At 36.1% G+C, this 15,053-nt stretch overlaps 1 protein-coding gene across 9 annotated transcripts in view; it reads right to left on the bottom strand.

The window, feature by feature from the left end:
• ERC2 (ELKS/RAB6-interacting/CAST family member 2) overlaps positions 1-15,053 on the bottom strand; it is a 411,704-nt gene that overhangs the window by 236,383 nt on the left and 160,268 nt on the right. For 3 of the 9 annotated variants that reach the window (XR_003571338.1, XR_003571343.1, XM_027884805.1), the window contains 4 exons: positions 14,463-14,498; positions 9,487-9,516; positions 8,261-8,454; positions 5,013-5,024 (listed from right to left, as the gene is read on the bottom strand). Coding sequence is in view for 1 of the 9 variants with exons in the window: in XM_027884805.1 (XP_027740606.1) it covers positions 5,013-5,024; positions 8,261-8,454; positions 9,487-9,516; positions 14,463-14,498 (272 nt within the window). In the remaining 8 variants the exon portion in view is untranslated. The remainder of the gene's footprint in view (positions 1-5,012; positions 5,025-8,260; positions 8,455-9,486; positions 9,517-14,462; positions 14,499-15,053) is intronic. The other 6 variants (XR_003571340.1, XR_003571344.1, XR_003571341.1 and 3 more) reach the window with 4 other exon arrangements.

Raw genomic sequence — 15,053 nt, 5'->3', positions numbered from 1 at the left:
ATATTCCCAACTCTATTACTCACTGATTACATAGCTATTTCAGCTGTACTCAAAGGAGCAGGTTTGCAGCCCACAGAGATCTGTAAGTCTCAAAAAAACAGAAAGTGATCCTATTGCTGTGTTAGTAATATTGAAAAAAAAAAAAAAAAGCCACAAAGTCAAATAACCTTTTTTTTAAAATTCTTCTTCCCCTAGCCCAACCCTTTAAATCTTAGTATTTCAACTGTTTGGAGGCTACTTTCAGATCTCCTAGGACTGATATTATGACAGTGTTTCATCAGTCTGACAACAATTTTGCCTCAAAATGCACCACAAAACAATATTATTGTCCAACAACTCTGCGTGGTAGAAATAAAGCAAGTGTCACAGAAGTCACTGAAACATTTCTCACCTCAAAGACAAAAATGTGGGAGGAAGGGTTTACCTAACACACAATCTGGGAAATTTTCCAAAATCTTTATTTAAGAAGTGTTTAGTCTGACACAGTTCCCTCCAAAGCCCTAGAGAGATGCTGGAAATATCCACGTGAGGATAACGCATGAATGAGAAAGACGTACTGAAATCCTGCTCCAAACTATGGTTCATGTCACTTTGTTTCAACACATATCTGCACTGCAACCACTGAAACTCCAACACAGTGCACTGCACTACTGTCTTCCTCAGCACATTCTTACTGGATGACACTTTACATGAACATGTGTGAAATTCATACCAGAAGACTCATCTGTCACACATCTCTCTTGTACACCCAGGATTGGTGGGTGTTTTCTTCTGATGTTCTTTCAAAAAAAAAAAAAGAAAATAAAATACTGCTGATGACAGGACACTAGATGAGAAGGATATTTGATCTGATTTAATACAGCAATTGCTTGCTCAGCGATTTTATTAATTGAGACCATTAGCAATAACTGTAACCAGTAACTGGAAATAATCTGTTGCCTGAAATTTGCAAGCAAGGAGTTGCACTCCTGCTACTGGTCCATCAGGTCCTTTCCAGCCGTAATTCAGGCAAGCTTTTTTTCTTTAAAAAGCCACCTAAACAAATAAAACATCCCCACACAAACAAAACAAAACAAAAATGCAAAAAAAGCCCCACCACCTCCTGACTCTGTCCAGTTTTTCTCTGCATCCAACTGCTCCACAGCGTGTCCAGCTCAGCCTGACAGCAATCAGGATCACACCTCCTCTGCAGCACTCCATGATTCATTGCAATTTCCTTCTGAATCAAATCTTTTGACTGCAACTCCTGGCTCACCCTGGAAGTTCTCAGGATCGATCCAGCCATTATCATTCAATACATAAATCAAGCTTTCCATGCTTATCCAGTAACTTCTTCAGACCTCCAAATAAATCAGGTACACTTTGTATGATTTCTTGTTTAGACATACCAACTTCCCCTTATTATAAATTCAGCTCAGAGCATTTCAATCCAGTCACAATCATGCTGTTCAGGCACGCCGCTCCTGCACTGTGAAAGCAAACAATACGAGTGGAAGCAGTGGTTCCACCAACAGCCCAATTCCTAAATTTAGTTCCCCTGTCTCTTTTCAGTCACAGCTTTTTGAGGGCAAGCTGTGCTATCTCACAGTGATTCTTCACTCACACACCCCTCCACCGTACACAGGGGATCCTGACAGCCCTGCACCCAGGCAGGCACCAACTCCCCAGAGGGCTCTGGGGCTGCTTTATTCACACGTTCAAGAGGGAAAGGAACACGCTCTGTGGATCTTCCCCCCTGGGGAAAACTAGAGGAGGCAGCAGGTCTGGAGAAGCATAGGAAATATTAATGTGTCTTGAAACCAGTAACCATGAAATGAAAAAACAGTCCCTTATGTTCTCTCTTCCCCAGAGCTGTGGTGTCACACCCAACCCGATCCAAAGTGGGTATCTTTCCTTCAGAGAGGTAGAGCTGTTTTCACAGCCAGTTCATTCTGCCTATCCGTTTGCTTCAGTGGGGTATTTACGCTCCAGATCAAATCCCCAAAAAATCAAATCACTGAGAAATTACAAAATATCCTTCCTTATTTAAATAATCCATTTCTATTATTTTAACCTCTGCATGCCTTTAAGCAAACTGAAAGGGAAAGTACAGAACTGAGCAGACTCAGTAGTGAGTAGGATAAAATGAACAATGACACATCGTCTTGTCCCAGGATCCTGTTTGTATCTTTTTATTTTTAATCACTATGATTTCTGCTTCTTTCATAATACATTATTATTTTAAAATTTTTTCCTAAGAAAATAGAATTTTGAGGAAATAAAATTTCTACTCTAATATTTCTTAAATGAAATGAAATTAAAAAATCTAATTGCAAGTTTAAAAATTCAAAACCACTCACATAATCAGATAAATCTAAATAATCCCTTCCCAAATTGTCATCTCTTTCAAAATGTTTAAATGCTAAAATACTGGTTCTGTTCACATAGCAAACGGACTATAACAGAAAGACATGTCAACAATCTGCCTGTTATCCAATGTGACAACTGTGTTTCTCACTCAGAATAACCAGTCTCTCAGAAGAGTAATGTATATCACAGATTCTCTCAGTTTTCAGTAGTACACTATCTCAATTTCTCCTGGGAACTTATCTTTGAACAACATATCACTCTGCCCTTGGAACCATCAAACTGACATTTGACAAAACTGTGGACGGCTCGTAAGTTAAATTTAAAACTCCCTTAAACCTTGCCTCACACATCTCATTGAGCTGCAGCCTCCCACAGAAAGAGTTAGAAAGGCCAACATCAGAGGCTGGTGGGAAACTTTCTAGCACTGGTCAGTATGTTACACATGGAAAAAATATCCATCTCCTCTTTATCTGCAGGTGGAAAGGCTTGGGGAGTGTATAACCTGATGTAACCTAAAGGCAGGGGTGGGGGGATGTCACTGTACTGACTGCTGTGCTCAGAATATTCTTGGTTTGTAAAGGCAGGTGCACAGGGCAGGATTATGCCAATGTATTGCATTTCCTTGTTTGTCACCAGTATCGACAGCCTGCCACGTAAATAGAATAGATGCGGTATTTTTCTAATCATTATAACCTCATATAAATACGGACAAATAAAATAACAGCTAAAAACATACTGATCAGCAGAAATAACAGAAATTAACAACCTGTTTCCTAAATTAAATTTTGACCTTAATGAAGATTCAAGCTGAGAAAACTTAACACTTCACTGAATTCCCACAATAAACTCTAATCATATACTACAACTTCCCCAGGACTCTAGGGATGAAAATCGGCAGGTTTATGAGGACAGTTTGCTTCAACGAGGTCAGTTGGTTTTTTTAGGTCAATAAAACATAACAGAAATTGCACCTCCAACCGCTGAGCAAATGTTTCTGCATACCAATCACTGAATTCCAGTGAAATCAACCATAATGACAACCACATAGCATAATACCTTTCTTTAAGCTCTCTCAGGCTAGAGAGATTTTTCAGTCGATGTTGGGTATGCTCTGGTAGAAATGCAGAGTGGTCACATTCAGACAATAATTTCATCAGAGCCAACTCCAGAGTAAATGCATTTAATTAAATTGTGGAAGAAAGAAATACTCCAAAAAATTGTTGAAGTATTTTCATAATCCAGGTGTAATAACTATCCATTTAAGCACATCAAAATGCGCTTGTAGTAGATAGACAATTAAAAAAAAGTGTTCATCCTATTCATTACTTCAATCGATAAGCCTCAAATTTCCAAACCACATTTTTTCAGCTGGAAAGGAACTTGCAATTGTGACATGTATCAAAACACATCAGGGGACAAAGAACTCTTGTCTTGTCAATCTTCTCATAATGAACCATCTTTTCCATACAGTTCAAAGATGTCCCTGTCAGGAACTTCTGACATGTCTGAACCCTAAAATGTGAACTGTGCTAAGTTTTGAGACTAAGAAACCAAAACTCTCCCAAGTTCTCCCAAGCTCTGCTTCTACACAAATAGAGAACACTGTGCTAAAAGCATGCATTGAGAGAAAAATTATGAAAACTTCCTAACTGAACGTATCCTAAAGGCAGATTGGACAACTGTCATGATGCAAGTCAAATGTGCTGCATGGCAACCTGGAACCATATTGGCAAATGCAACACTAAGGAAGCTGAAATACATCTGCAAAGTTTTTGCAGATTATACCCTCCTTCAACTGCAGTTTGATTCATCTACGAAGAAACTTTCTACGTGGATAATTATGTCATCCAAACAATATACAGTTACTAGTTTCTAAAACACCAAGTAGAAGTTTTAAGACTTTGCTATCTTGAAATTTAAAGCCATTCATAAGTATGAGAAAGAAAATAAACATCAAGGCCTACTGAGAGAAAAAAATTTCAAATAGATCAATTTTTCCTTTCAACAAGCACCATAAGACACGTAGTAATATTTGAAAAGTTTGCTCAAACAGTGTGCAAGCACAAACACCAGCTAAACTAATCTAAAACCTGGAGCAAAGAGAAACAGGAATCTGACTAGATGAGGTTGGATCCAAACACAGCATATAAAAGATACAGACACCAGAATCTGGTCAGCACAAACAGCTAAAACTTGCACAGTCACTGCAACTCCTCCTTTGCAACAGCAGTAAAAGGGGTGATGTCAAAGTATTAAGAATAAGTCTCTGATCTCAGGTATAAAATCTCTCTTGTTACTGGACAATACATTACCTACTGGGTTGGGTTATCTACTAAAACTATTATTCTCAGTGTTGAGCTCCCAAAACAAAGATAATAGAAGCAAAACTGAAAGAAAAAAATCTTCATACAAAACAACATATGAATATGTTGTTAATTAACATTTTTTTCTTACAGGCTTTTGAGAAAAGCATTCACTTACTGTAAAGTTTCTGATCTAGAAACAGAATGACCAAAAACTTCACAGTAGGGATAAGCAGAATAAAGACAACATAATACAAACAGAAGTTCTTTATATGAAATCAAAATGGCCAAATAAATGAAGCGTCAATGAAAACCTTCATTGTGGAAGGAGCATTAAGTAGGAGAGCAGAAAATACTGACCTTGAAGTCAAGCTGGTTGAAGTAGGGATGAAAGCAGCAGTTTGGAGAAAAACAGATAGGGAGGAAGACAGCAAAAGAGAATAAAGGGAGGAACACATTAGTTCTTTAAAAATATAACAAGCAGGTGTTATATTAGCAGATAATTTAAAAGAAAGCAAAAAAGAAAAAAAAAAGAAAAGGAAAGGGAAGGAAAAGCAAGAAGTAAAACAAAATTTCTGAAGAGCTATATCCTTGCTGTGCACTGGAGAGAACAGAAATTTTAAAGTAAAATAGCATCTTGTCATTTGTGAATGGTGGAAAGCCATCCATATTTATAACCATTCAAATGCATGCACACACTAAACAGAAAAAATAAAATTGGGTGAATATTGACAGCATTTGCTGCAACACAAATGTCTCATCATATACCAAAAAGCCTTTTATTTGAACTAACATAGGCTTGGTGACCCTCATTCTTCAAGCATTCCCAGGGAAGCCAAAGCAGCTGAACAATTTGGCAGCTTGTTCAAAGATACCATTCAGAAGTTCACAAAGCACTGTACCTAATAATCAAAGACAGAGATTTGACCCCCACGCCCCCAGAAATGCAGCCCCTCCTAAGGCTGACAGCAAATTTTTAATTCAGTATGAAGAGTCAGATGAATACTTCAGCACTGAAAATACTCTGATGCTTGACAACTTCAAATTTGTTAAAGTTGTAGTCATTATCACAATGTTTTATTCCCATAAACTGGGTAAACTGAGCTTTGGCTCCACCTCTTCCCTTCAATAATGAGCCAATGAAGTAGTCATTGCAAGAAGGAAAAAGTAGCAGCACTTCATAAAATGTTACAGCAATTTATGCTCCACCTAAACCCCTAGAAAGGGGAATTTGAACATCAAGTTCATTCTCTAGGGACACCAACAGGTGCCACAGTTAAATACAGATCTTTTGGCAATCGTTATACAAAATAAGGAGAGAGAAAAGAAAATAAATTTTAGGGACACCTAAAGTGAACCTGATTAGTAAGAGAGGTTTGATACCCACTTGCAAAACATATTTCTCTGTTCACCCTTATATTGTCAGCAGATTGCCAGCCTTAGTCAACCAATCAACAAGTTCAAGCCTCTGATTAGGCATGTTGGAAAGCAGCCATAAGGCTCCATTAGCAAGTAATAGCAGTAACTCCTGTCATTGAAATCAAAAATAGATAATTTTTATGTTAATTCTTTTTCCTTTTCCTAGTTTACAATAATTACCTTATATATACTGTGTGCATAAGAATTTGGAATTAATCTTGAAAGCTGTACATAAATTGAATCAACTGAGAAATTGCACTAAAGTTAATAGAGCACAGAAAGAAATCTGAAAGCATGATGAGTCCCAAAATTCCAGCATCCTACTCCTCTCCTTAGCTGGTCATTCCCCAGATATCATCCTGTAAGCATTACAGAAGCACTTAAAGGTTCATAGCAAGGTTTAACTACTTCACCATATTCTAAGTACAGTGTATCCTCTTCAGAAACTCTCTGTCTACTCAGCAGTATATTATTTTCTAAAAAGTTATTTCAGGATCAACACCCTGATCAACAGTAACACATCAGAAATTTGTGTCCCAAAATTTCACTGGTAAGAGTACATAGAATTAAAAAAAAAAAAAAAAAATCCAAATCCAAAAATAGAAAGTTCTGTCCACTGCATAACCCATTAGAGGGTTCTCAGACAATAAGAACAGGTTGTATGCTGACAGGCAATATCTCTGGATCCCTTGGTTTCTTGCTTCTTTGTAATCATTGTTTTGTAACCAATTCTCAATTTAATTCAAATAAGTCTCTACCAATTATTTACCTCTTTTAACATAAAATATTCAAATCAAATTAAAATTTACAAAAAAATTAAGATCACAAGGTTCAGCGCCTCATCACGATCTCTTAACAGCTATTTTAATATTCAACAATTCAACACGTGAGTGCTACTGAATAAATGTCTTAAGATTACCTTGAACAAAAGTTTAGCATGCCTACTATTGAGTCAGGTGTCACAATAATTCCGTAGGTTTTTCAGTTACTATTTCTTTAAAACCATTTTAAAATGGGTGTCAAAACTAGAGTATTCTAAATGTTTTCTGATGTGGTGAGAGAGGCAACTCCAAATTGAACTTGTCCTCATGAAAACAATCAGTTCTACTTTGAGTACAAATCTTTTTTCACTTTAAATTTGAGGTGTCCATTTTCACGATGCTTAAGCATTATTAAACTTTGCCAAGTGTCTGCAGAGAAAAACAAGTTTTGGCAGCAGATAACTGTGAAGGTTCATAAGTCATTGTCAGCAAAAGGTGCTCTACACCTCTTCCCTTCCAAGCTGGATGTTTTCCATCCCCCAAGGTAACATTCCCACAGATCTTCCCCTCTTTCCTGGTAATACTTCTCATTGGGACAGAGCATTCCTCTGTCTTGACTGGAACTACAGCAATGATCACAACGAGATCAGTTAAACTTCTCTTCTGGAACCACAGAACACTTTTTTTCTGGCTTTATCACAATAAAAACAATTATATAAATCATTTGAAAATATAAACCTCCAACTTTCATTCAAATAAGAGTGGTTAAGCAGAGGAAAGGAACAAAGAAATCAGAGGCTCATAAATAAAGAGCAGCAAACCACATGGGAGAAGGTTCCAAGAATTATTTAATTACAAAGAGTGTGAGACAACTGATCCCAAAGCCCACCGGTCTCCATTAAGGAAAGACTGCACAACCTTTCCAGAAATAAGACAATCACTGCCTGCTTGACATCAGAAAATATTCTTCTGAAGCAGGCAAAGTCTATAGGAACATGGAGAAATAGTTACAACTATTATTAAATAGTCATGAGACAGGTTAGAAATACTTACCAATACTTTTCAGGACCTCTTAGAATCAGTGATGATGCTCACAGTGAAGAAACACGTGGGGACAGTTTTGATTCACCAGTTACTAGACAGGATTGTTACCCAACATGGTTTCCTGGAAGGATTGCTGTCCCTGTAAATTGCACATGACTTTTCCTACATATGTTCTCTTTATGAAGACTATTGAAAAATGAAAACCTTAAATTGTTCCAAAGTCGGCAGACAGGAGATGCAGTTCTCAAGCAGCCTTTTTTTTTTTTCATTTCTGATTCAATTTTACAAGGCATAATAAATATTCTGTTAAAAAACATAGTATGCTCTGAAATGAAGATCAGTGAAGCAAAAATGCTACTCAGTGTAAGACAATACAAACATTACCTTTCTAACTCAGCAATTTTCTTATCTTTGTCATTCTTCTCATTCTCTACTTCCTTGAGTATTTCTAGGAGTCTGTCAACCTCAGCCTGAGCTTTGCCACATTCTTCTCTATAGTACGATGCCTCTTTGTCGAGCTGTTTGATTCTGTCTGCAAATTCTGGGTTCAGCCGTGCCTCCTCTTCAGCCTCATGAGCCTTCAGAATCAATATTTAAAAAAAAAAAAAAAAAAAAAAAAAAAAAAAAAAAAAAAAAAAAAAAAAAAAAAAAAAAAAAAAAAAAAAAAAAAAAAAAAAAAAAAAAAAAAAAAAAAAAAAAAAAAAAAAAAAAAAAAAAAAAAAAAAGGAGAAGGAGAAAAGGAAAAAAAAAAGGATGACAATAATTTCAATAGCTTTAAGAGCTTTACTTCTTCAGTCTCGGAGTTCAAGTTTTCATTAAAAAGGATTATGGGTATTTCTGTCCGATGACACTCTTTCCTACAGAAGCATTATAAAAAGAAATGAAAATATCTTCATAGTCAAAATCTATCATCCTGAGGGGGGAGGGGATTTATTAAGGTTTCTTAAGGTGGACTTTTTTTACATATTAAAGTGACCATATTTTAAGGGTGTCCTTTATCAAATTTAAAAAATCTCCTTGTAGTTCATTCAATTCACGTTAAACTCTTAAAGTGTTTTAAATATATAGGCAATTCTTAACAAATCATATTCTTTTTCCCCATATATATACATACACAATTTGCCCATGTATATATATACAAAACCAGATATATATATATACACATTGTATATATCTGTATCGCCAGATGTCTCAAATGCAGTTCGATACCAAGAATTTAAAAGAAAGAAATTGGTTTTTATGCAGTGCTGTTTTGAAAAGGCAAACCAATAAACTAAAAAAAAAAGCTGCTTTCAGCAGACATCTTACCCAATAATCCTTTTTGTCTCATCAGTAATACTTAACCTGAAACATCAGAGGAACAAGCCCATTGGTGGAAACAGCACAAACCTGGCAAACACATGCATGGATGGGTGGCAGTGTCACAGACCAGAGAGAAGGCGATGAACACAACAACAGTGCAGAGCCCAGTCCAGCTCCCACCAAACCTCGTGGCAAAAACACCAATTAACTTCAATGGGAGCAGGATCTGGCACCAAAGTGCTTTAAACTGTTGGCTGGAATAATCACAGACAGATGGGAACAACAATGCACTGCAATGCTTAGCCTACCCCTTGCTTCCCATTATTCCTAATTGGCATCTTGAAAGAGCAGGCAAGGAAAAAACAAGGAGTTTAAGGCAGTGCACATTAAACATAGAAAATTCAGATAACATACAGGATATTTTCACAGAAATTCATGATATTTAGAAACTAAAGGTCCTCCAACTATCTTATTACGCAGAGAAGACGTGGACTTACTTATCCTTCTTAATTTCAGGGAATAGACAATGCAAGCAAGCAATGAAAGAAATGCAGATCAAAATGAAACATGCATGTTTAGGAAAGAATTAATATCAACTACAGATATTAGAAGGTTCATATTCTTTGCAATGGATAAAATCTTCTGTATAAATAAAAAACAAGTCTGAGTTTACCATAAATATAACAAATAAATTGAAATTACTGGGGAAGAAACTTAGGGGGTTTGCATGTAACATATCATTTAAGCATGAGGATAATAAGAAAAAGATAGTAGATTTGAAGTTTTATATATCCTACTTGACATTTTTATTTAGAGAAATATTTCATTTACAAATGAAGCCAAGGGAATGACATGAGGAGCTCTTAAAACTACTGGCCTTGCTCTTCAAATTCTCTGTTTTGGATAATAACACATGCTCCAGTACTGAATGCAGAAGTTTTCTCACACAGAGCTGGTTTCAAGGTAACATTCAAGGAGTATCTTGATTTAACAGTTCGGGTGAGATGCTAGGAACAGATTCCTTTTCAGCCGCATAGTATTCCTGCTTTAACAGTAAACTTGGATTTATTTTATATCAGCTGTTAACTGTATCAAGAAATTTACTTTCAACTAACTTTGTAATTTTGAACTCATTGTAATACCCAGACTCAGGGCCAATTATTTGAGAGATTGCACCAATTTCCAGCTGCAAATCACTTCAATTATCCATCAGGGCTACTATATTACAGACAGTTTTATCACTGTGTTATTTTCCAAGGAATAAAAATAATTGTATAAGATACTAAGAAACTTGTGCAAAAAGTATGTTTGCATGCTATTGTTCAGATTTCTCCTACTTTCCTAAGGGTAAATCCAGAATTTCACAGTTCTCCTCTACAGGCTGTCATTCGTCCCTGCCACCTCTCCTTCCCTTCCTTCTATTTTAGCATATAATTAACCAATTTACCAGCCTTGCTTCCATCATTTCATAAAGAGGAAAAATACTCACCTTCCTTCCTCTACCCAGTCTTCACTTTAGCATAAAGGAACTCTCAGCTTCAGCCCAAACCTTTTTTCCCCACACACTCTACCCTGGTCTTAACCCAGGGCAAGAAGCAATGGAGAAGAGAGAGAAGCCTTTTTTCTTTTTTTTCTATGAGGAAAATACAGAATTGGGCAAGAACACAAAAGCGTCCTTAATGCAAAGGTGCCAAATGTTCTACTCCCACAGAATATCCCTGTCACAGCAGCTCAGAAATGTACTGACCACATTACCTGCTGCACTATTGAGAAGTAAATCATCACTTGGAATAACAGATATGCTTTTATTCCTCAGTTTAGCCCTTTAATCTTTGCTCAACAGCATGGTAAGGAAATCAACATTAAGTTGCAAAAGTGTTTTCAATTTTTATGTTTTCTGTGGTACTCCTGCTGTCCCACACTGCGGGATGTGCAGCCAGAAGCTACAGGATGTTCACATGAATCAGAAAGTCTCTGCCACTTATTGCTGTCCTTTCTTCTGTATTCTTCTTTTTTTTTCTTTTTATTTCTGTCCCCCTTTTTCTCCCTAAGTCCTCTGTTTTCTTGGAGAGACCATATTTTCTGGTTTTATTGGGCTTGTATGGGGAAGAGTGACTGGTCCATGTGTACCTTTGAGCTCTCTTAATCTGCATCTGCAAATGATAATTCCTGTGTGTGCAGACTAGGTTACCTGCAAACTAGTTCACCTGGTTTATGCTGATTTTTCTGTCAATCTTATGACTGCATTAATGTATGTTATTTTTACAATTCAATAAAAAATAGCATATTACTCTACCGTTAGAATTTCATAAATTTTTACAATAGTTATGTATCTGTTCTGATATTTGCTTAATGAGTATTACAAATACTTTAGAATTAAATTAACATTTCGTTATGTAAACCACAAATTTCCTACAGAAACACCATAAAAGTGTGGCACAGACATGCAACATGAATTTAGTCTATTAAAATCTTATGGTACAGTCATACATGCATTGTTTTGCATAGCAGAAATGGGTGGATAGATATTGTGTTTAATTTTTAAAGCTTCAGATACAAACATACACAGAAATCAACCAAATACTTGATTTAAAAAAAAAAAAAAAAAAAAGAACAGCAGAATTTACATGCAAGAAATTACTTTGTAAGATCCTTCAAATTTTATCACTTTTAGTAATAAATAGATAAAAAAAATAGACTGCTGTCATCTTAATTTCTTTGTGTCCTTAAAATTCATGTGGGCTTTAACTTCAGGGATTGCTATAGGTAATTTAGAGAGGATTCTGCCTGTACCTTGGAATTTTAATCTGACATTGCTCTGATGGAGGATTTAGGAAAATTTAGTCTTTAGTAATTCAGAAAAAGATTCACCTGAACTCCAAAGGGCAGCATTATATTTTCATTACAGTCCAAAGACAATAATGTAATTTCTTATAATCAATTTTGCACAAAATTTCATTGGGTATTTCAAAAAGTTCACCTTTCAAAACATGAAGAAATATCCACTACTATTCCTGTCTTACTCTCACAGGTGAACAAACTGGAAATCATTTGCTATAGAGTATGCAGGATTTACACCCCTTTTGTATCCTCTCCACTTTGGCACACAAGTGTACATAAGAATAAAACACTTCTATCCACTGCTGTATTTAAGAAACACTGGGTTCAGCAAAAAGGTAAAGTCTTGGAGTTGATACCTGTGTGACACAGCAGAAAAAACACATTCAAACAGCAAAAAAATACTATATTACTGCATGGGCTAAAAGTCTACTCAGTGACTGGCTGCTATTTCTCTGTCACATCTAAACAAAAGAGCATGAAAATTTCAGTATTTTCAGATTACATTGACATCTGAGTTTTTTAGAACTTTAGAATTTTTAGAACTTTTTAGAATTCTCAAGCAAATTTTAAAAAAAAAAGGTCAATAAGACATTCTGTTAAATAAAGTATCATAATGATTTTGAGTGGAAAAAAAAAAAAAAGGTATCAAGTAACTGCTATCATGCCATCCCAAAGACAGAAGAGAAATCTTGGCCTTGGGGAACACAAAGAAAATTCTGCCATTCACTTCAATCAAATCATGATTTCATTTCAAGGTCTTGGTTGGTTTGGAGTGAGAAGAGCATCATTGCTATTTCCATTGTTAAAAGTAGATTGATATATAAGAAGAAGAAGAAAGAAGAGGAGTAAGAAAAGTTTATTTAACAAAATCATCTTGGGAATATGCCATGATTGCTGCCTGGTGCCAAAGGAAAAGGATCTCACATCCATTATTTTGGAACTGCCAACAGGCTGTCCTTTGGAAAATTAAGCACGTAAAGGCAGGGGAAAAAATTCAGAAAAGGACTGACTTTGGAATACTGCACACAAACAGACTAGGAGGGAACAAACAAATTCTACACAGCAGAGTCGCTAGTACTGAGATAATGGCCGGCAAGGATTTATGAAAATCAAGCTAAAAACTGGAAAAGACAAGCACAGTAGGAGTGCAAATGATATGAATAAAAACATAACTGCCACAAAGGTGAACCAAGATGATACAGAAAAAAAAGGAGGATTGTCATTCTAAGGGACAAGCTCTGCCACCAGCAGTGTGCTGGAGGAGAGAGGGGATAATATCAGGTTTGATGCTACTTACAGTTTATCACTGAATTCTAAGACCAGTTAAACAGCAACTTTAAAAGTAAACACAGCACATTCTGAGGGACTCTCTTCCCCATATGTAAGTCATGACATACCTATTACGTGGTCAGAAGCTACGAAACCGATCCACAACAGAGTCCAAAGTGGGAATCCTGAGCCACTGACACTAATGGTAAAATTCCCATTGACTTCAGCATTGGCAATACCTCCCCTAATGCACAGTATCACATTACTGCAGCTACAAACCCACTTCTTCCACATGTACTATCCCAATTACATGCTAATTCTGACTGTGATTACTATGTAAACTATAGCCTGTAAATTGCTGCTACAGTGACATCATTTTTTCTGCCCTGTGATGCTCAGAGCACGTTAAATGTCACAGTCTCTGCCAAAAAAATGGAAACTGTTCTTTGCAGAGAGAATGTTTGTTGCTGTTCTTCCTCAAACTGAAAAGGAGTACAAGCGAGTCAGAAGGGGAGATATTGTGCAATTAAAGCACACATTGGCAAGAATATTTATGCTACACAAGCCAAAGCAATACTGTGCTTTTGCAAAATCTGCCCTTTGCATTCAACATTTTATATTTCAGCATTTTCTTTGCTTAAATATAAAGTTTCCATGTTCCTAATATATATATATGCTGAATGTATACAGTCTTTCATGAGTAGAGCTGATCTGTTTTAGTCATATGGACTTTTGGAAATACTACCAGTCATTTCCTACATGCTGTTATTAACTTAATCAACTCAGTCACTGAAGATAAAACTGAACAAATTAGGAGTTATTTAAGTTTGAAGGATCAAATAAAGTACTGCAGAAAGAGGAATTAGAAAAGCAAAGCCAAAAAACCCAAAATTAAAATAAATAAAATCGGCATGCTTTTTCTAATGGAGAAGTTGAGGACCTAAAGGCTAGAGTGTTTGTTTTCTCAGAAACACAGTATGCACCTATAAAGGCATTTCATATTCTTCAAATGGCCTTAAAGTCCACAAAGTTCATTTATTTGGATATAATGAATATAGCATAGTGAGCACCAGGAGTGTTCTGCAAAGCTCCACAGAGGAAGAGCACAACACAGTAAGGGGATGGATCCTCATGCTTTCATATGTTACAGCGGGCATTTGAAAAAGGAACTTACTGGATTGTACATCTGATTGAACAACTGTTCAGCTTGCTACATTGCAAAGTTGGTAGGGAGTGAAGCACAGACAGGAAAAGAAGGAAAGATCCAGGAAAACAGCATTAGCTCAACAAAACCAGTGCATTTGCACAGAACTTGTCATTTAAGAAAAAAAAAAGAAAAAAAAAAAAAGAAAAAAGAAGTATAAATTTAAGATTCTAAACATTCCTTGGTGAAAGTGAGAGGCACTGGGGAAACATAAATGTTGACTTTGGCTCCTAAAAAAGAATAGCTGGAGTAAGAAATTTAAGGTTTGTGTTACTTTCCCTTTCTCAAGTTAAATAACCCATGAAATAAAGAAAGGTGTCCACTTTTGATGATACATTAAGTGCTGGTCTCAAGCAATGAATCATGAGAAGTGCTTTTGGCTGAGGCTGCAATTTATCACCAAAGCTTCAAAGATGGTAATAATAAAAGATTAATTAAATTGTATCATTAAATTTATTACTTTCCTTTTGTTTAACATAAGACTGAATTTTCTATGCAGAATGACTTTCGAACACTACAGCTTGGCAAAAAGTACTTTAGGCAACTGCAAATATGTCAGTA

Source organism: Empidonax traillii, unplaced genomic scaffold (assembly GCF_003031625.1).
Source record: "Empidonax traillii isolate 1590-97213 ecotype Southwest subspecies unplaced genomic scaffold, ASM303162v1 scaffold155:size2260171, whole genome shotgun sequence".
Taxonomy (NCBI): Eukaryota; Metazoa; Chordata; class Aves; order Passeriformes; family Tyrannidae; genus Empidonax; species Empidonax traillii.
The sequence above is the reverse complement of the archived record's forward strand: the minus strand, read 5'-3'. Positions and strand labels throughout refer to the sequence as shown.